Source organism: Camarhynchus parvulus, chromosome 10 (assembly GCF_901933205.1).
Source record: "Camarhynchus parvulus chromosome 10, STF_HiC, whole genome shotgun sequence".
Lineage (NCBI taxonomy): Eukaryota > Metazoa > Chordata > Aves > Passeriformes > Thraupidae > Camarhynchus > Camarhynchus parvulus.
In genome coordinates, this window is record NC_044580.1 from 11,968,304 (window position 1) to 11,990,411 (window position 22,108).

At 46.3% G+C, this 22,108-nt stretch overlaps 2 protein-coding genes and 1 pseudogene across 3 annotated transcripts in view; all 3 read right to left on the reverse strand.

Annotated features, from left to right (window-relative positions):
* The window catches only part of CEMIP (cell migration inducing hyaluronidase 1), a 100,855-nt gene extending 92,956 nt beyond the window's left edge, over window positions 1-7,899 (reverse strand). For both annotated transcript variants that reach the window (XM_030955554.1, XM_030955553.1), the window contains exon 1: window positions 7,769-7,899. The gene's annotated coding sequence lies outside the window, so the exon portion shown is untranslated. The remainder of the gene's footprint in view (window positions 1-7,768) is intronic.
* Window positions 1-8,717, reverse strand: part of LOC115907521 — a 44,459-nt pseudogene extending 35,742 nt beyond the window's left edge.
* Window positions 8,718-17,268: 8,551 nt separating this feature from the next.
* ABHD17C (abhydrolase domain containing 17C) overlaps window positions 17,269-22,108 on the reverse strand; it is a 28,260-nt gene continuing 23,420 nt past the window's right edge. Inside the window, exons 2-3 of the mRNA XM_030955216.1 lie at window positions 21,925-22,104; window positions 17,269-18,786 (exon numbers count right to left, since the gene is read on the reverse strand). Coding sequence (XP_030811076.1) covers window positions 18,567-18,786; window positions 21,925-22,104 — 400 coding nt within the window. The 3' untranslated portion in view covers window positions 17,269-18,566. The remainder of the gene's footprint in view (window positions 18,787-21,924; window positions 22,105-22,108) is intronic.

Genomic DNA, 22,108 nt, shown 5'->3' on the forward strand with positions numbered 1-22,108 from the left:
TCTAGTAATGTCAGACATGGTCATTTATGGAGCCACATGCTGAACCTATTGTAAATTATATGTGAACATTAACACAAAATCCATGCTCTGTTCAATGCAGCTGAAGGAAATCCAAGGGTTGGGGGGCGTTTTTCAAGTTAAGAAGCTTTGGAAAATGTCTGGAAATGAAACTTCTGGTCTGTTTTTTGAAACTTTAGGGGCAATGGCAGGAGTTAGGGATTCTCTATGAATTTATGAAGCTTCTACATGTAAAAACAACCCAAATATCCTTGCAAGCCACAAGTGGCCCATTAAGAAGAAGATTAAGGAGATATAACGTAGATGTTTGTCCCAGTAAGGAGTTTTTCTTCAGAGGGAAGCTCAGTAGTGGTACACACAGAAGCCAGATAGAACTATGACAGCATTGTCATCTGTTGTCTTGCTTCATTGGATAACATCTTAATTAATAAAGATCATGTATAAAAACATTGCTAACCCTCTATCACTGAGAGGTGCCTCCATCAGCCCTGGAGCTGACTGGAGCTACAGGCAGTGTGCATCACTGTGCACTGATCTTAAAACTACTCTGAGGAAGATTACATGCATAATTAAGGGAAAATTGCAAAATACTGGATTTAAAAATGCCCTCAGCTCTCAGAGAGAATATTCAATTCAGTGTCATGGAGTAAATGTCTACATAAAGATGCATAAAGATAAGTGTGTCTCACATGATAAACCAACAAATCAGCATGGTTAATCTAGAAATTTTTATGACTGCAACATTTCCAAAATTAAATAAATTTTTTTAAATGCACCATGCAAAGTCATTTATATTAACGAGATTCACATTCTTTCACCTCCGTTCTCAGAAGGTGCAGGGACACTCCTGTAATGATCATCTTGGGTAGAGATGGTATTTTCCTATTTCAGTCTGTTTAATATTAATTGACATGCCCAGGGATATTGCATTAAACCCTAATTTGACCAAAAGGGCTTAGCACAAGCCTCCTTTGATGTACAGTCTTATGAAGATAAATTCAGAAATCCTTCTTTTAAATGTAAATACTAAATCAGGGTAGTTAAAATACCAGCTATTTGTTACTAAATCTTCCAGAAACCTTAATTTTGTACTCAAATGATCCCTGTCAGCATTTATATTCCCTCTTCAGGCATACAAAATTCCTGTTGACGTCAGTTATGTCTGTGCAAGACTGCAAGATTAACTAATATTAACCTACTTGGTTATTTTTGTATACAGAGGGATACTTGAAATAAATCCATTTCGTGGAATCATATCCTGTAATTTCCCCTTGATGGGCTGCAACTGTACATAACATCTGGAGTCACAAACACTATAGTCCCCATAGGTATAGCTCTGCTGGATTTCATTGTTTTCCTGGCAGTCACCCCTCAAACTTGTCATCTGCTGCTCTTGTTTCTGCCTCACTGAGTGTCCAAAAGAGAGTTAAACATGAGGCTCAACAAATTGAGGTACACAGGTAGCCAGTTCCCCCTGACTGAGTGTTGGAAATCCACCAGGACCCTACAGATGGGTGCAGCACCTTGGAGTGAGTCACAGGGAGGGTAAGAGAGAGCTGACACTGAGCGTGTCCCTCCCAGCCAGCTGAGGCTTGGAAACACAAATAGGAAATGGATTTAGACGAAAATGCAAGCGTGCCTGCCAGCCTGCTAAGATCAGTGAGCCTGGCCACTTCCACCCTCCCAAATGATGGGCAGGAGGAGGCCATGCAAGACTAACTTTGGAGAGAAAAGTGCAGCAACAAACTGCTCATTGTTCTAAACAGCATTTCAATTGTAGGGTTTCATTCTTCTGCATTTAGCTGCAGTTTGGCTAATTGTGCTTCAAAGGGCTGCATGAAAAGCCAGACTTGTATCCAAAACCAGATCTTAGCTTCAATTAATATGACCAGTCCCAGCTTCAGGCTTGCATGGCAGCCCTGAAAAGTCACACAGACGAAACTGCAGAGATCACTCTCGTGACCAGGACTAATGTGATTTAAAGATCACTTACATTAGTGCTCAGAGATAAGGGTCCATGCCATCAGAACAAAACCCCAATAACTGATCAATTCCAGCATATCACTGATAGAAAACCCAAGCCTGGAAAGGCACCCACCTGCAGCAGTGTCACAGTGGCATTTTACTGTATGTCCCCAGCACCAGGGTTTCATGCTGGCACACGAAACACTGTGGCCAATACCAGATGATTAAGACACCTCTAAACACTGAATTATAAATAGTCCAGCAACACAATATTGGTGACCTTTCTGCCCTGCACCATTGGCCAGGACAGACTCACAGGCTGCACACGCCTGACATGTGCCCAGCTCTGGGCACAGCCCAGCCTGCTCCCAGCTCCCCAGGAACACAAGCTGCTGCACGAGCCTGGCACAGAGCAGCAGATGGAGAAGGGGAGTGCAGACAGCTCTGCATGACCCACACACAGTGCAGCACAAACCACTCTGGCAATGTACATCTAAAATTACATGCTCTAAAACCTCAGGATGGGAGGGGGGGAAACCTCCTCTCTGGTTTGCTTTGCCTCAAGGGCTGGAATTTCATGATCTGAAGCTGAAGCAGGTGCCTGTCTGTGTTATTTAACTGCCTTGCTCTGATACACATGCTGCTCTCTGGAATTGCAAATTATTTTAAATTCTTTTAAGGCAAAGCTGCTTATTACATTTTAACTACTCTTCATTTTAATGACTACAGATCAAAGCCACGTGAGTCTTTCAAAGAATCACATATTTAATCTTTGCTATAAAATCATCTCACTGATTCAAGTACTCCAAGCCCAGGGTCACATGGCCAGGGCTGGATCTCACTTGGATTATTGATTGCTCTATTGCACCCCACATATGCAGATAAACCCTCGAGTGCCTCCCTTCTGATAAAGAGCAAGACCATGCATCGTTCTTCTAAGGACCATTATTAGCATAAAGCTTTTTTTTTTCATCCCAGACACATTACTTCAATTCCAGAGCTTTAATATCCAAGCAGAAGAAAGAAAGCTAAACTACATCCACACATACTGGACAAAACTCCTGTCAACCTAAGGACTCTGTACACAGAATTAGGCTCTACAGACAGAGAAAATCACAAATATGAGAAGGCAATCAAAAAATTGTGAGTGATCTGAACAATATAAATCAAGTTTAGAATACATGAAGAGTGTTCCTGTGTTGTACAGGTTCTATGTCACATTTTCATGAATACATTCTTTCAGGGGACCCTTTCACACATGGAGCACATTTCCATTTTGTGTCTTACACAGCTTTTTCAGTCCTTACAGGACTGAGAAAAACTTGCCAGGAAAAACACAGGAGGTCAGGGAGTGTCAGCCTGAGCACCCACCCAGTGAATGAGGAAATGCTCACAGACACCAAAATATCACTCAGGGTCCTGCAGAGCACACAGCAACTGGACATGTTGGGACTGGAGCAGGAATCTCTCTTCTCCAGCTGGGACACGTATGGCTTTTGTTGTGACCTTTATTCCTAAGTTCAGAATGCCCTTGTGAGGATCTAGGTCAAAGCCAAGTTCCTGGGGACTATCCTGGCACTGAAGTGACCATTTGGGTCAGTTCTGTTCATATTTCATTCCCTTTGTCACATGAAAATTTTGGGATATATTTCATGTTACCCTGACTTGAACAAGGCCTGTCTTTTTTATCTCATTGCAAATTAATGTCCATTGCTTCAGTCAGCTCCATTTATACTTCACTGCTTTAATTTTAAATGAAAGTTCCCATTATCACAAACTGTCCAGAATTACCATGGCAAAGATTTCCCTGTATCTGATCACACTATATCTGATCTGATCATATTAATTAGGCTGTGCTGAGAACCTGACATTTATTTCAAACAGCTGCACTACCAGAGGAACAGTCCTAACTCAAACAAAGGTGAAGTCAGGACATTTCTTGGGAAAAAGATGCTTTATTTCAGTATTCTGGTTTATCTTTGTGTCACAGATGGCTCTTGCTATTTAGTCCTGGCTATGCAAAGAACTGAACTTGTTACTAATAAAATGTGTGTCCTACCAGAAGGCCATGGGTTCCACCCTGAGGAGCAGTGGTGATAGCCAGGTTATTGAGGTGCAATGGATGTTCATATCCTCCTCTCTCATCCACATCCTCAGCCAGGTGAAAATCCACAGGATAACTGCCCAGGACTTTTTGCCCCATGTTTTTTCAGTTCCACTCCTGACATGTGAACAGAGCTAAAATTCCTTAGGATCTGTTGAGACAAATGCACATCCAGGTAAGGCATTACAATGGAAACACACACAAAAAGAAAAACGGGTTTGGGCTTTTTTTCCTCTCTCATTAGGCAATACTTTTGCAGAGTGAAACACGGTCCCAGGAGGAAGTGTGAGCTCCCTGTTTCCACGCAGAGCAGCTCAGGACCTGCAGAGCCATGTGCCAGCAGCTGCACACCTACGGGCAGGGGCTGCCAAGGAGCAGCTGCCAGGCAGCATGTGCAGAGTTTAGCAATAGCAGCGACAGACACGGTGCTCCTGCCAACTGCAGAGAGGGGGAGCATTTGCCACCAGGCTCCCTTTCCTGGCAGCTTCTACTGTCGAGTGATTTTAGCCCAGACCTGCGCAGCTCCTCAGTTTCCACCACCTGGTGCAGGAGAAACTTCACACAAAGCCCCTGCAAACAGCAGGACTGCACCCAGGACATGTGAGACTACTGAGAGGCAAAGCACAACAGGGTGAGAGCCAGCACTTCTCTGAGCCAGGGAGGCAGCAGGTTTGCTCTGCAGGAACCACAATTCCTTCAGAGACATTTCATGAGCTAGCTCTGCATGGGTTCTACTGACAGCAGTGCTGCCAAAGGATCCCCTCCAAGGGAATCCCCTAGGAGGACATGTTATTGCAGACATAGTGAAGAAAATTCTCGTTGCAAGTCTAGTTTTGCAAGACAGGCTAACAAATTTCCCCCTTTTTCATAGACAAACATACTTTTTTCCCCCACACACAATGGTAATTTGACGCTATATATATCACTTGTTTACAAACCAGGAAAGGAATTATCAGAAACTACCTACAAGCAAAAGTATTCAAAATTACTCACTTTAATATGCCCTCCAAATGTATAAAAAAACTGATGTTGATATTGTCCATAACATTGTCTTCCATTTCTCCTTGAATAACTATATTTCTGGTCAGAAAACCTCTGCCCTCATATCAACACCACCTATGACTTCTCCAATGTGAAGACAAAGTAGGCTGCCTATGGAAACAAGAAAACTTTTTAGATGAACACAGCATCTTTAGTATTGAATTGTTCTGGCCAAGTGCACACCCTTCCTTCAAACAATCACCAAGTCTGGGGATATGCCAGTTGTTAGTATCTGATCCCAGAGGCTGCTACAAAGGACTGCTGCCTCTGGTGAAACTTTCAAGCCCCAAAATAAAATTAGGGCCTCAGCTCTCATATGAGCCCTTATGTTTATGGGACAAAAACTACTTTTAAAGACAAGTAAAGTAGAATGTAAAAGACAAGACAAAATATATTTAATAAAAATGTATTTCATGCCATCAATTTTCACCTGACCTTTTTCCTTGGGCAAGGAAGGAGATTAAACTCTTCAGCCTGATGCATAAAATAATCTGTGCTGGCAGTGACAGTACCAGGTCACCAGGTAACCAACTTGTAACCTCATCCACCAGATGAAGAATTATTCCTTTGGACACTTCCACTTTAAATCCACTATGAGGCACACCTGATAAATGAAGCAATCAATTATTTTTACAGCTGCACGTGGCAGAATCATGCAATTAGATGAAGAGCATGCTGATTTAATTTTGATCTAGATAACCCTTTGCATGATAGAAGTGCTCTAGCCATTGAATATGTTAGTGCCATCTCTTTGTAGAAAGCTAAAACGTTAATTTGAGAGAGTACTTCTGTTAGCTTGGTCAACATCCACGTGAGCCAAAGACTATGGTATGATTATCATTGCACTGTTCAGATTCACAGCAGCCACACAGGAAAAGCAGAGCAAAGCAACAGAAGACGAGCAATTCTCAGGGAAGACTGAACCTTTTATCCATCCACTGAAAGCAGTAACAGTAAAACAGGTACCGTCCTATGTGAGGAAATCTCTTTGGGTGATGGCTAACCCCGTAGTTCCACTCCCGTGATACTCCTGCTTATCTTCTGCTCTGGAAAGCCGATCCCCTCTGAGAATCCCCACCACCAGCGCCCAGGACTGCCTGACGGAGACAGGGAAGGAGCAAACCAGTGACATTCCGAGCCCTCCACCCAGCAGAGAACTTGGGCAGGAGGGAGCGCACAGCATGGCCCAGGTCCCTCCGTCTGGCACGGGTGGCCTGATGCAGATTCATCCCCCCGGGTATCCCACGGCATCCCCCCGGGTATCCCACCGCATCCCCCCGGGTATCCCACCGCATCCCCCCGGGTACCCGCCGCCCCCCGCCCGTCCGGGCCCCGCTCCGCCCCGGGTCGGGCCGAGCCCCCGGCGTTGCGGAGCTGTCCATGGTGGCTCCGCTCCCGCCCCCGCCTCACCTGTAGCGCCGGCGGACGGTGCCGCTGCTGCCCAGGCGGTCCCGCAGCAGCGGCCGCGTCTCGGGAGTGGAGGCTGCGGGCGGCCGAGTTCCCCCGGGGGCAGCGGGGCCAGGAAAGCGCTGAGCCCGGCCGCGGGTGGCTGTGGAAGCGCCTCCGCCTGCAGCCGTGCCGTGCCGTGCCGTGCCGTGCCGCCGTCCAGGAGCTCAGGCTGAGCCCGCGGCTGCCCCAGCGCCTCTCGGGGCCGTGGCGGAGCCGGCCGGGATGCAGCGTCCTGTCCAGGAGGGTCGGGCCGGCCGTGCGGCTCCGGGATGCCGCCGTGATTCACGCACACCAACTTCTGCCCGCAGCCCTCCGTGGCCGCCCCTCGCCCGTGCAGCGAGCCGGTGGCCGTGAGCCGCAGGGGCAGCGCTCCGGGCCGATGTGTCGCTCCCGCCGTCGCGGATGAGGGTGCAGCGGGCTGTAGGTGATGGGCGGCCCGTGGGGGCGGTCGGCGAGCCCCGGCTGCCCTGGGTGGCGAGGGGAGCGGAGGCGCTGGGGCGGGAGGTGCCGGCAGGCGCGGCCGGGACATCCCCGCAGCTCCGGGCTCCGGGCCCCGCTCACCTCGGTGGCGGATGACGAGGGAGGGAAGGCGGCCGAGCCCTCGAGGCGCACGGCCGGCCACAGGTGTCGGAGCGGGGTGGCCCCGGGGCGAGGTGCGGGGCGGCATCCGGGCAGGGCCCTGCAAGAAACGGGCGGCGGCAGCGGCGGCGGGGTCGGCGGGGCGAGGGGCGCGGAGGGCGCGGTACCGACCTGATGCTGCGGCCGAGCGCTGCTCCACGACGCGTCCCGCGGCGGCACCGGCACCGGCACCGGGTCCGGCGCGAAGGGCAGGAGGAGCCGCGGCTCCCGGGGCTCCCAGCGGACGGCGCGTCCCGGGCGGTCCCGCAGCCGCTACCTGCAGCCCGGGGCCGCCCTCGGCCGCAACACGTGCGCCGCGACTTTGCACGGAGCCGCCAAAAGGCACATTTCGCTTTGGATGTGTTTTGCTTTCGTTGTTTTTTTTTTTTTTTTTTGTTCTCCTTTTCCCCCTTCACTTAACGTCGCGACGGCGAAAGCAGAACCCCCGTCCCCTCTCGGCGCAGCCCGGAGGCGGCGAGCAGCGCACAGCAGCGCGGACAGAGGGAGCCGGAGCGGCGCGAACCCAGCGGCTGCTCGACGAGCGGTTCCAAACTTCTCTGCACACACACTTACCTGTCCCGACAGCGCCCACCGTGGACTCTGCCCGCAGGCTCTCGGAGCTGCCGCACCGGGCAGGGCAGGGGCAGGCCGGCGCAGGCAGCTCCCGCTCCGCCGCTCCGGCTGCCTCCCCTCCGCCTCCCTTTTATATCCATCTCCCAACCGCTGGCGGTGCCCGCACTGTTTACAGCGGCTCAGCCGCTGGCTCCTCCCAGCCGGGGACGTTCCCTCCAGCCTGGACGTATATCTACGAGCGGCGCCTGATGCCCCGCGGCCCGCACGGAAGGGTTTCCCCAGCTCCGGGGGCAGCGGGCTCCTTGCCGGGCTCCCCCCGGGTCTGTGCAGAGCCCGGCCGGGCTCAACAGCCCCGTGCAGAGGATGCGGCTGGGTGCCAGCTGTCTCTGCAAGGGCAGAGGGCTGAGGAACACCAGTCCCGATGTCCTAAACCGGGGCTTGGCATGCCTTGGTGCTTCTTGGGAGGCAGCTGACCCCCTCTGGCACCTTCCCGTGGGGGTGTTTCACCCTGTACTGTCCTGTGTCTGGCAGATCTATGGACGACACTGTAACCCAGCAGCTGCAAAAGCTCCCCTGACAGTGAGTGAGCAGAGAGGTACTGGCCTCTTCACCACCCATCAAGCTGCGCTCAGAGTCTGCAGTGAGAGGAAGAGGCTTAGAAACTGCTCCAACAAGACACAGACACAAAAACCCCATGCGCTGGCACTGCCTTCCTGGCTTGGAAGGTTCCAGTCTCAGCGGCCCTGGCACTTGTCACACCTGACACCTATCTCACCTGGCACTGACCATCACATGCTGCCTTGTTTTCCATGAACCCCAACATCACATTTTTCATAGGCTCTGAAATACAGCACAACTGAGCTTCTGGATGACACATAAACACAGGTATCCGCTTTACTGCAGCCACAGCAGAGTTGTAATCCCTCACCTGCACTCCAGAGCCCAACATTCCGGGATGACCATCCTCCTTGTGGGTAGGCAAAGGTTCCAGCCACTGCTGCTGCCCAGGGCCAAAGCCAAAGAGGTGCAGAGCCACAGGTGCTGTAGGTCTCAGAGACATTTGTGTGCCATCATCTGGTCAAACTGTTCCAATCTGTCACCTCTGAAATTTATTCTGGTGCAGGATTTCTTCTGACAGAGGGCACAAAGACGCTATAGTCATGTTAATAAGGAGCAAGTGCTGTCAGGCAAAATATGGGAACAGACTGGAAGCAGAGGGGGTGGGTGAGGGGCACAGCCATGCCCCATGCTGCAGGCAGCAGCTCCACTGAGGGAGCAACATTGACTTGTGCTAAACAAAACCCATCCACTCTCTTATGCCTGGTCCTGGGACCCAGAGACTTGCTGAATCTGATGATAAGCATCCAGCCCAGAAAACCAAACCCAGGTAACTCTCCCTTGTTTCAATACTCCATAAACACAGGGAAATGCTAGAGCTGCCACCTTTGCTACCAGCTGCTCATCTGTCATTCAGTGCTGGCACTTCTATTCCTGTCTCAAATAGCTTTTGTCATTTTCCTTCCAAAAAAGCAGCATTAGTCAGCGTTGTGCCTCCCCCTTATCTGAAAATGACACATACGAATGCAGGTCATGGGAACACAGAGCTGTTACCAGAAGTACAGGAGGCTTCACTCTGTTTTTTAAGAAAAATTTATCTACTGGTGGAAGTTCCAGGCAAGGCAAGACAAATAAGAGTATTTTGTCTTAAAACACACTAAATTCTCTGAACCGAATGTTGGTAGAAGTGCAAAATTCTAAGAGCACCTGAGCCTTTTAAATCTGCCAGGGCCCTAGAAATCTCATACATTGTTATTTAAAGTATTTACCTCATGCAAAAGATTTCACAAACTAGCAAGCTAAATAAGAGATATCAACTAATCCCATCAATCAATTAATCTAGCTGAGGTAAACAGAAAGCACTTGGTTAGTGCTAAGCTTTGTAAAGGCCTTACAGAACAATCAATAAAGCCAAAGCCACTCCTGCTTACCTGGGACTTTTCCTGAAAAAGCAACCAAAATCTTGAAGATGTGAGTACTGTTTAAATCCATTAAAGGTATTTTCTCTTTTGTAGCCAGAAATAGACTGGTTTGTTTTTTTTTTTTTTGAGAGAGAGAACTACTGTCAGATGGAGGATTTCAGTGCCATTTCACCCCATATTAACTTTTCACTGGCCTGAGGAAGAAAATTTCAGACTAAAAGGGATTGAACATATCACCTGGTTTCTAAAAATTGCTGCCTCTTTTTAAAGTAAACATAGAAGCCCCCATTACTATCTGTAGAGTGGTGCTTGGCAGTTGAACTCTTTCCCTTTCACTCTTTAGATTCCTTTTTTCCAGGCTGATTTCTGCTTTGCAGCAGCACCGGGATGAAGTTTACCCCACAGCCCTCTGTTACAGGATGCACCCACAGCGTGAGAACACTCCCGAAGAACCTCACACCTGCAGATGAGAAATCATGACTAACGCTCACTGCCTCCGACATGCGCCTGGTGTAACTCTTCCTCACAGAAATAACCAACCCGAGCCCTCCTCCGAGTGCTACTGTGGGTTATAAACTGTGCTTACCCTCCTAACAAACAAAAATGGGACGTTTTCTGTAATGGGCTGCCAGGGACGAGACAGCCTCGGCTGTCCTGTGTCTTGGCACGTCGCAGTGATTGCAATGCTTTGCCTACAAACACAGCTGGAGCCTCCAATACCAAATATCGATGGCTGAGATTTCCATGGTAAGGCCAGGGCAGAGAACCAAGATAATACAAGTGAGTGGCCTGAGGAAATTGACTCGCAGGGCACGGACATCCCTGCCCAGGGACTCAGCTCTGGCACACGAGTGCAGGGAGGTTCCTCCTCTGTGATTTTTTCCCGGGCACACTCCCTCGCTGGGCGGTTTCCTGTTTCCTTCGAGGAAGGAAGGAGGAACGGAGGCAGCATCCCCTGGGCAGCACCCCGTTCCCACGGAGCACAGGAGGAGCCGCGGGATAACTCCGGCAGCGGGGGGCTCGCCGCAGGGCCAGCGCCAGCTCAGAGCCCAGTGTGCGAGCCCGGAGCCCCCAGGGACACGGACACTGGGGGGGACACAGAGAGGGGACACAGAGAGGGGACACACGGGGGGGACACAGAGAGGTGACACAGAGAGGGGACACGGGGGGAACGCGGGCGCCGAGCGTCCCTGCAGAGCCGCGGGCGGCCGGTAGGCGGCGCCCTTGCACAGCCGCTGCCCCGCGGCCCGGCCGGAGCCCGCGCAGACGGAGCGACCCTGCCCATCCTGCAGGAGTCCTGCCCATCCTCCACTGATCCTGCCCATCCTTCACCGACCCTGCCCATCCTGCAGCGGATCCTGCCCATCCTTCACCGATCCTGCCCATCCTTCACCGACCCTGCCCATCCTCCACTGATCCTGCCCATCCTTCACCGACCCTGCCCATCCTCCACTGATCCTGCCCGTCCTCCACTGATCCTGCCCACCCTTCACCGATCCTGCCCATCCTTCACCGATCCTTCCCATCCTCCAGCGTTCCTGTCCATCCTTCACCGATCCTGCCCATTCTCCAGAGGTTCTGGCCATCCTTCACTGGTCCTGCCCATCCTGCAGGGGTCCTGCCCATCTTCTATCGATCCCTGCCCATCCTTCACTGACCCTGCCCATCCTCCAGCAGTCCTGGCCGTCCTCTATCAATTCTGCCCATCCTTCAGTGACCCTGCCCTTCCTTCACTGGTCCTGCCCATCCTTCCCTGATCCTGCTGAGCCCGGCTCAGCCCGAGTGCTGAGTGCAGTTCCTGGCATGGCACAGCACCCATCCAAACCAGGCTGCACCCAGCAATGCCCACCCCTCACCTGCCCTGCTGTTCCTGTCAGCCAGCACCAGAAAGTGTTTGAGATAGCAAACCCACATCTCCTCCTTGTGTACCTACCAGTTTGTTCCTCTTTGGGCTTTATTGGCATTTTTCTTGGTTTAATCATTTGCTTCTGGAACAGAGAGAAAGCCCTGGACTGCTGGCGTTGAGACAACACTCCCATATTCCTGAGGAGCTGGAGCATCTTGTACAGCAAGAACAGCTTCACCTTGTGCTGGATCACCTTGAGGGCCCTGATGTGAGTTTTGAGCAGGTTGGCATTTTGATCACAGCTGCAAAACCAAGAGAGATTCCAGGCCAAGCTAGGTCCCAAGGTATCCATTAAAATATATCTGAAAGATTCAAGGAATACTTCACTGGACAAGTGCTTTTCTGATGGCTTCTGGCCCAGATTCTGACTTAGCAAACTTGTCCTGTGGTAACTCAAGGGAGAGCTGCTTCTGAACAGGCTGGAGGGTTTGTAAGAGCCCCCAGTCTCAGGAAAGGTTTTCTTACTGGGCAACAGTCTCTCATAATCCATGTCCCACAGAGAACTTCTGGGATTCGGGCTATGTTCTGAAATAATTATAAATATAGTGAACCTATTAAACATAAACAGCAAAGAAACCCAGAGCGTTTGTTTCCTCAAAATATATATGTGTACAAAACTACATTTATGGATTTCTGCTGCAGCCCTGGCTACAGGTCACTGCACCACTTTGACAAACACTGAATATTTCAACAGGCCAAATCAAGAGATATATGACAAAGAGGTTTTAGGTAATAAAATATAATAATGGTTATGCTTAATTTTTCATTTAAAGTACTCTTTTCTTTAATGCTCAGGAAAACTATCTTCATTATTCATACAAACCCTCAAAGACTGCACAGATTTCCCCTCCCCCCCCCAAAAAAATTAACCCAATCACCAAAAGAAAATTTGCTATTCCATATTAATTTTCTGAAAAACATTTTTAAAAGTTGTTCAAGTTGTTATTCTTGTTAAAGACTTTGTTATATTTGATTAAGGAAGGAAACTTTTACATTTGCACTTCTGGTCCAGTCCCAGGGTCCAGCACAGACTCTATTTTTCCAACAGATCTAAGTTGAGTTTAAAGGCTCCATTTTGCTCTCTGGCTGCTCCTTGTCTCTGCCTGCTGATTAAAGCCATTACTCTGATGTACCCAGGTGAAGCTGTGGCTGCTCAAAGGCCACAGCAACTTCATCCTGTTGATAAAAAGGTGCTGTAAGGGACAGCTGGGACTCCGTGGAGCTTACATTTTCTTCTAAAGCACTGCCCCTATCCAGCTCTCCTTCCTCAGGGCCGAGCCCAAAGGTTCAATTTACACTCGGGGAATGGATCAATAAAGCAATTACATGCAACATAAGTAGGCTGGGACTTCACGATAAGTAGGGCTGCAAACACAAAAGAAAGCTCTGATAATTAAAAGGGACAAGGAACCCAAAACTCAGCGGCATACTGCCAAGAGTGTTTGAAATGGTGAATGTTTTAATGTAACTGCACACTGCTGAAGGCTGGAGGTCATGTCCTGGGAGCCCTGGAATGTGCCTGAAGCCTTCCCTTTCATTTCTAAGCAGACAACAAAATTTTTAGACTGTTTTTCTATTTCCTAGAGGGGCATCCCAGATCAGCATGTTTGAGAACCTTTAGGTTTGTTATTTATTTGATTCAAGATTAAAGTTATCAACTTCAAGTGGTTGTGACTTAGGGCCCAGGGGATTGCTTACCTATTGTAATTGTATTAGTTAAGCATTCTATTAATATGTTGGAATTCCATGTATCAAAATGCACATTCCTGGCTATAACTCATCCCTGGAATGTAACAGTGTATTACTTAGCTTAGTCCTAGCAGTTATATTTTACCATACAGAGGAGCACTGCTGCCATCCCACTGGTCCTGGTCTGAGCCAAAGGGAAAGATCCAAAGGGCAGATCCAAAGCATTCTTAATGGCACTGCTGCAGCGGAATCACTTGAAATGTAAGTGATGTTAAATCTTTTATCAGGTCTGCAAGTTCCAAGAACAAACTGCCATGAAAAACGTCATTTAGGATAAGCAAAACTATGGATCGATGTCTTCTTAGTTTAAAGCAGCTTTTAAAGTAATAAGGCCTAGAAACAGAAGGAGAAAATAAAGGAAAGACCCACTGCATGCAGTCACCTCCAGAGGCACAGCAAACCAAGCCACCCATGTTTGCCCTGAAGTCCAAGTGTAATCCAGAGGCGTGTGCTCCTTCCGCTGCTTCTCCTGATAGAGCAAGGCTCCTGTCCAGCGGCTCCGCGCCTCCTCCTCTCCCGGGGCAGCCCGGGCTGGCAGCAGGGCCCCCGCCCCGCCGGGGCTGCGGGAGCCGCTCCGGGCCCGGGCACGCCCCGAGAGGCTCGGACCGCGGGGCTGCGGCAGCGCCTTCGCCCTCCGCCCGCTCCGGGCCGGGCGCCCACCACCATCAACACCATCACCACCATCACCACCATCACCATCATCATCACCATCACCATCACCACCATCCGCAGGAGCAGCAGCGGGGCGGCCCCGCCGCGCCCCTCCCCGCCCCCGCTGGAGCAGCCCCGGCGAGCGCAGCGCAGCCCGAACGCCGCTGGGCGCGGAGCCAGGGGCCGGGGGATCCCCCAGGACACAAGCAGGGCACGGCCCGGGCCAGCGGGGATGCTCCGGCCTCCGGAGCGAGGGAAGCGCAGCCCCGTCCCACGCAGGGACAGCCAGCACACGGCTTTACTCCAGAAAGTGACGCGATGCGCTCCCAGCTCCCAGCGACCCCGAGGAAACCCAGAGAAAGCATCTTTACCCTTCCAGGAACCAGAAGGTAATTTATAATTGACCTACTAATGCTGTAGGGGTCTTCTTCGAGTTTCTTTTTCTAAGATAGCAGGAACGTTACTCTTACACTTGCTGCAAAATTAATTTGATTACTGCAGAAACTCATCTGCAAAACGGCAGAGTCAAAGGAGCAGGGCTCGCTCTCCTGCTGCAAGGACCAGGTTCTGCTTTTTACTGTTGTACCCAAGCTCTGAGACCCAAGTACAACCTCCTGCTTTGAAATTCACGCCCATCTGACCTCAGTATTACCACTGGACTTGGAAAGCAACACGGACCCAGCAGGGAGTTTCTGAGCCTGACCTCATTCCCAACAGTGGAGTGCCCACCATCAAAGAGCCACCCCACCCTTACCCAGTGCTGGAGCACAGACAACTGCATTGGAGCTAAATTTCAGAGCTAAAATGTTTGGAGAGCTTCACATAAAGGGACACAGAGAAACGAGTTAAATGAGCTTAACTGAGATCATTAGTTTGCTTTCACAGGAATATATCTGGGGAAGAAAGTGTTTTCCAAGACGACAAGTTTTCCGGCTGAACGAATAACCAGAGGAAGCAAGTACATTGGGTCTCTACTTCTATGTTTAGCACCATTTAGAAAAAGCAAATGCGATACAGAGTTCATAGATGAGTACAATGCTAAGCATAAATACAGTTTGGGTATTTGGAGTTCCAGGGTCAGCACCCCGAGCAGAGCTGGCACAAGTTACAGGAGTGACATGGAAGAACGAGGAACAAAACCGCAGCAGAGGCAACACAAGTAACAGGCCTCCAGGTGAGCACAAGTTAAATTTGTAACAGTTACATAAATTTTAGAAGGATACATATCAGAGTCCTTGGAAAACCACACCTTTGAAGCTGTAACAAATATTCTCCTCTGGCTTTTCCAAAGTACAAACACGAGACAACTACTGAGAGTAAACAGATGTAGCACATCTTACCTTTCTGCAAACAAGTTGTACATCACCTGTGGCTGTACTACATGACAAAAATGGTCAGTCACACAGGAAAAATGGACAGAGCATCCCCATCAACAACAAAATGTTAGTGATCACTCACACCTTTGGGAGACCCGTTGCATAATTTATCCAGGCACACAGAGCCATTTTTACAGTGACACCTTGATAGCTCTAAAATATGCATAACAAGTTCTTGTAAAGGCCCACATTATACATTTAAATTACAGCATGTTAGCAGTTTGCTGGAGCAGACTATTTTTTTAAGCCCAAAATTTGTTTTTCATAACCTTGCATCATCCCCTTTCCTATAATTTAAAAATTAAAATAGTTTTTAAAAATTTTAAAACATCTTTTTCTTTAAAATAATGAGGACCTGAAATTCAGTCACAGATGAAACTGCATCTTCATTACTTGGCCACGCTTTTTCTACTAATAGTCCCAAGGTTGACCAGCAGTGTTTCAAAATGCTTGAAACTTTGATACAAGTTTATAATACAAAGCAGCTCACTATTAGCATTTATCTTTTGCAAAGCATATATCAGAAAAAAATCAGAATTAATTTAAGAACTATTGGATGAGAATAGGGCTACAAGGAAAATTATTTAAGGGAAGAAACAGGTAAACAAATTACTGAATTAAAAGAGAGGGAAGAAGATCCATACCACTGGATCAATGATAGGTCATTAACATTTTAATTAAGAGCAAAACATCTGTGTTAGTTTAATGCAGATGAACTTCACAAACCAAACCAGACAATGCAGAAGCCAGAAGACTGAGGCCCCTCTGAGAATTAGTTAAGAAGGAATTCAGGCAAATAAAAGATAGTACAAGTGGAAATCCATGTTCAGCAAGGACATCGTGAGCTGTGCCTGCAACTGCAGAGAGCATGGGACACAAAAACCCATACTGAATTCATATTCAGGGTTCTCATTAACAGAGGAATACTGGCAAAAAACAAAGCAAATGCAAAGACAAGTCACAAAATTACTTCAAAAGTTGGAAAAGTAGTAATCAAGAAAACAATTTATAGGGAATAGGTTAGAAATATCAGTTTGTTAAAGGGTAGCTACAGACAGTCAAAAGAGAAGAAACATTGCAGGCTGAGGTTTCAGAGCAACACAAAGTTCAATGTGGGTACCAAAAAACAGAGCTAATTAGGTAAAAATCCCCAGGTCACTACAGGGACAGGCTGACCCTTTCAACATTACCTTGAATACCTGTACCACACACAGCAGCTTGGTTTCCACAGGGCTACAGTCCCAGGAACAACACATGTAGGAATGGAAGAAAACCACTGTGGATTTATGAAGGTACAATAAATATATACAAAATCAGACAAGTATCTGAACATTTATTTAAAATACAGGAGGGAAGTGCTGAGCTTGAGGTGGCAATTAGGCAAAACCTGACAATTTTGGCTGGCAAAGTCACCATGAGAACTGCTGGGGTCCCCGCTGCTTGGGACAGTTAAAAGTCACAACTAGACACCACTGATGTCCAAATCCAGCTACGGATCCAGGTGACGTGGCCCAGGATGCATGTCCTCATTTCACTGCAAGTGAAAATACAAGTTTTTCCTCTTTTGCAGTAATAGGGCCAAGGCAATAATCAAAGACAATGCACACTTGCAGCACTGAAAATTAACTGCAGGCCTGTTGTAGGAATCCATAACAACTATGTTCAAATATTTCTTCCAAGCAATGAATCAAGATTTTTCATTTCTTAGAACCAGCTGAACACCATTTAAACATAACCTCTTGCACATTGGATTTACATACCCAGCTTACTCTATCAAGTAATGTTTTTACACTTTCCTCATGTATGAAAATTATGCACCAAATAAGATTCCAAACTTGAGCAAGCTCTAATCCATGCATCCTTTATTCCATTACAATCACTGTGTTGCTCTCTAGCAACAGGACACAAACTGCAATCAATTGCAATCAATTTATACAACAATCTGAGGCTTACAGTACATTTAAGGCCTTTAAATTTGGAAAAATTAGACCTATCCTAGCAGTGTAACAATTTTTAAGTGTTTTGCATTTCTGATGCATAATCTGTGCGATTCCAGTGTCAAAGAATCAAATTACTCCTAAACTAAAAAGATCAGCTCAATGAAAATTTAGTTACATAATTCATCAAAACATAAATGTGTAAATTCTATTTTTTTTCTTGTCCTGGAAACTTTATAAAACTTTAATAGCAAAATAATATAGGGATAAAAACATATTTTAACAAAATGTATTCAATCATATACAAACCAGAATTTTGCAGTTTATTGTAACTAGACTTAAATTAAAACTACCAATTAAGAATCTATGCACAATGTAAATTCAAATATGTACAGTACTTTTAAAAAGTCTACAGGAATGCTTTACAGAAGGAAATGTCTGTTATGGCTATTATTCAGACAATCTGAATATTAAAATGAGTTTTCTAGTAGTAAATTTACACATTTATTTTTAAACAAAAGCAGTTTTGTCCCTAGATCCTTTAAGAATATTCCAGTTATGTTTATACAACTAATGGAGAGGTCGTTACAGAGTTTAGCCCCATATAGTAGTTTGTTTATTTTCAGGTAAAAGTATATTTAAATAATTTACTTGGGAAGATCAGTAAGTTAATAAAAGAACACTAGAAGGGAGGAGGGGGAACTTCATCACAATAACTTTCCAGTTACAATACCACAGCTAGAAACTTCACAGAGAAAGTACTCTCTTAGATTGAACCCATGATTGTTCAGAACAAGCTGTAGCTCATAACAGTTGTGTTCTCCACTCCGGGAACACAATGGGGAAAAAGTCTTTGTAGGACAGAATTATAAATGATCTGAAGTGAGACAGAGAAAACTGATCTTCGATTAATACAGCACTAGGTAAAAAGTGTCCCCATAAGCAGCTAGGATTCCCACTTCCTTCAGGGCAATGAAGCTAAAAATTGTTGGAATTACAGTAGTTGACCATATTTGTGTGCATTAGTAGAATCATTTCCAGATAGAAAAGACAAATTTCATCAGATGTTTGATTAGAACACCCTCAAGACAGGGTATTTCTTCATAGTATAAAGCTATTACAGCTATCCAGTTAAAGCATGTGCAAAACCAGGTAATTTCTTCCGTTCACAGTAACTGAGGTAAAATCAGGTAGGCTTCTTCAGGAGTTGGGAAGTTCATGAGATATGAACTGTTTTAGTCTCTCTAAGTACTGTGCATAAAGCTCTATGTCATTATGCCCAGCCCCTTCCACCCAGAGAGGCTCTACTGCTCGTGGACATCGCTCGTACATGGCCAGGCCATGGGAGAAATCGATCACCTCGTCCTCGGTACCGTGGATGACCAGCACAGGAGAGGTCACTTTAGAGATCTTGTCAATGCTGGGGGAAGGAAAAGAAAGACACAGCTCAGTTTGGGGCTTTCAGTTTCACATCATTAGAGAAAGCAAGCTTAACTGCTGACACACAACCCCAGTTACCATGGCATGTTTTTAAATGGCTGCAGACCACCGGAACTGTGCACAAGTGAAATGGGACAAGGCTCATTCCCAAAACATACGTGTGAAAAAGGAGCTTGCAATGCCATCACCACCATCCCACCAGTGCTAACAGCAACAAGTTTGAGTGGGCAGCATGCAAATAAAGTTTGGCACCCAAAAATCACCCACCAAAAGAGTTATTGTATCTATCACACAAAGCACTGAGGCAAGTAAGATTCCATGGGACATTCTGCAAGCATGGACTCTTCTCACATGACACATTATCACCTTCCAATTTAACAGCTTAGGAACGAATTAAATACATTCCAGTCATATGATTTCATTAACAACAACAACAAAAAAAGCTTTGGCTCATGGAGCTTAAACCTGTCTTCGAACCCCCAAATTAGGCAGATTCAGCTAAAGGAAAACAATCTGTTCTTTTGATTGTTTAAGTTCAAACAATGAAATAGAAAACTGTGGGAGAAGAGCGTTACACAGGGATATTTAATGGCAAACCACAGAAATCATACAGGATTTTCCTTTATGTAACCAGCCTCTTTGCCAGCTGTGACTGCAAAGTGGCTTTAGAGTAACATTTTTTCCTTTGGTCCAGCTACCTTTAGCAGACCAATATAGCTCGAGACTACCTGTCACAGGAGAATGGGTTCTGAGGGAAGAATGACAAAGGCACCTTCCTACTGAAGAGGTCAGGCCAGAAAACCCCAATTAGGAAGCATCCTGGTAGCACATGAACTTGCAAGCAGTGAAGAGCAGCTTTCTCTGACTCTCCTCACACAGGCCCCAGCTTTTATTTCCAGCCAGCCATTTCATGCTGGTAATTACCAATGATTCCAAATCTGTGTAGAGACACCATGTGCTAATGAACTCTCAGCTTCCTACCTGCTCCACTTCCATCAACAAATGGAGGAATGTGGAGAAATGAGTGCGTCTACTACTCAATTTTATGGGAGGACAAATCTATTTTTTTATGGTAGCAAATAAAAGGTGTTTGGATTTTCCTCCTACTGAAGAACAAAAAGGCATGCAATTTTGCCATGACCATTGATTTTACAAAATGATCAAGACTGCTTAAAATTATTTTAAAAATACAGATGCCAGCATGCCCTGACTTAAAAACAGGTTCAAAAAAGTTTTATGAAAATTTATAGTTAACTAAAGAGATGTAAACTGAAGCACTAAGCCTCACACTTACAAACCTCAACATTTAGCATTCTAGAGAACTGCCACTGGTACTCCAGTGAACAGCTGAGTGTAAACACATTTCTGTCTCTGTCTCTATAACTGTCAAAAAAACCCCCAGGTTTCACACCATTTAAGGTACTATTTAAAATTAAAATGCAGCCTTATTTCACTTTTCCTGTGTAGAACTTGAGCTGTGTGCAAGTATGCTGAATTAAAAAAAAATCCCAACATAAAAGAGGCATCAGAATAATGCAGATTTTGTTCTTCCCCATAATTTTCATCCTAAAATTAGTATCATAGCCAAATGTAAATACTTTATGATCAATATGCTGCATAAACTGAAGTTTTAAGCCCATGAAAGGTCTGATATAAAAGATCTACCAGCTAAAACAGCTACAGAGATATTTATGCATAATTTTTGTGGCTAGACACTAAGTTCTCATTTATTGTAGGAAATCCCTTTCACTTCAGTATTCATATAATGAAACAAATTTTTTTCACATATATTCACAGACCATTAAGCCAGATAATATTTATATTTTTCAGAAAACTGGAAGGCATCCCATTGCTAAGTCAGCGACTCATAAAGCAGTATTTAAACTGCACATTAGCCTTACTTAGTATTCTCAGCCACACAGCTCTGCAGCTAGAAAAATCTACAGAGACCAAATTCTCACAGTGTCCCAACTTAAAATGCACATAATAGCAACTCACTGTAGGTGCACACAGAACTATTTTGTTTCCCACTGAGAAGACAGACAGTTGAGCTGCACACATTCATAAAGAGCACTGCTGTTTATTTTCACTCTGCTCCCAGTACCAGGGAAGTCAGACTGACAGCAATGAACAGCTCAGTAGGGCAAGAACAAAATACTGAAGTGCTACAGCACATCTGCTGTCACTGTTCCCCTTCCCACTTTTCTTTTTAAAGCTGTTATTTGATTTGGCTTGTAACAGCTAATCATTGTTACTTCTGTAATCAGAGCAATGTTTAAGGCTTTGTTTTTTCCTCTCTCGCAGAAACATTTGTAAATATTGGATTTCAGGTTTGAAGATGATGAATGAGCTGGAGTGTAAGTGCTTCAAATTCAGTCTGCACCTCCAACAAGTTAATTAATTAACTAATAATATGTTTGAAAGGATTCTAAACATGAGGACTGTGAAAGCCACTATTACTTCATCACCATTCCTTCTAGCTGTTCTGGCTTATGGATTTTTACCTACAGCCTCCCACAGCTGCTAATTTTAATCTGTTGTAACCTTAATAAAACAAAAATAAGAAATGCTATGAATATTCCTTACTATACTTATCACAAGCATGACTTTCTGAAGTAAAGCCAAATTTTGACCAAGACTTCAGTGAGTGTCTGTTTTATCTACTCCCTTCCATGGACCACTAAGCTTTTTACTTGTGCTTCCCCCTGCCCTGTTATAGAGACACTGGCTTCCCCTCTCATATTCTTCCATAATTTAAAGTGGATCAGATGAGAAGTTCCAAAAGATTCCTAGAATATCTGCTGCTCCCATGACCTCTACTGTTCCCAAATAGATGAATACTCCAGGTCTGTTGCAATTGTTTTTCCTGTGAAAACTAGACTATAAAAGCAAATGTTTTATCTCAAAACCAGTTGTATATAATTTCCTAGAGCTTCTTAAAACAAGCTTAATATCTTCTAAAAGATGGGACAGGGACTTTGTTTTGGTCACAAAATCAGGATCCTACAAGATCCCCACCAGGGAGGACCAAACACAAGTCTCAGTATCTACTTACACCATCAGTCCCTTTCAAACACCATGGTGAGTAGAGAACCCCCCTTGCAGCAGTGATACATACCTTGGGAAAGCATCAAAGCAGTAGGTTTTCCTGGTGTCAGGAAAAGCCACCCTTAAGCCAGACATCAGGGGAGAATGGAGGATCACAGCTGCACACTCGTACCGAGATGCCAGGTCTACTGTGGGGACAGTACCAATGCTCTGGCCATACAGGATAATGTTCTCAGGACTGACACCATACCTGC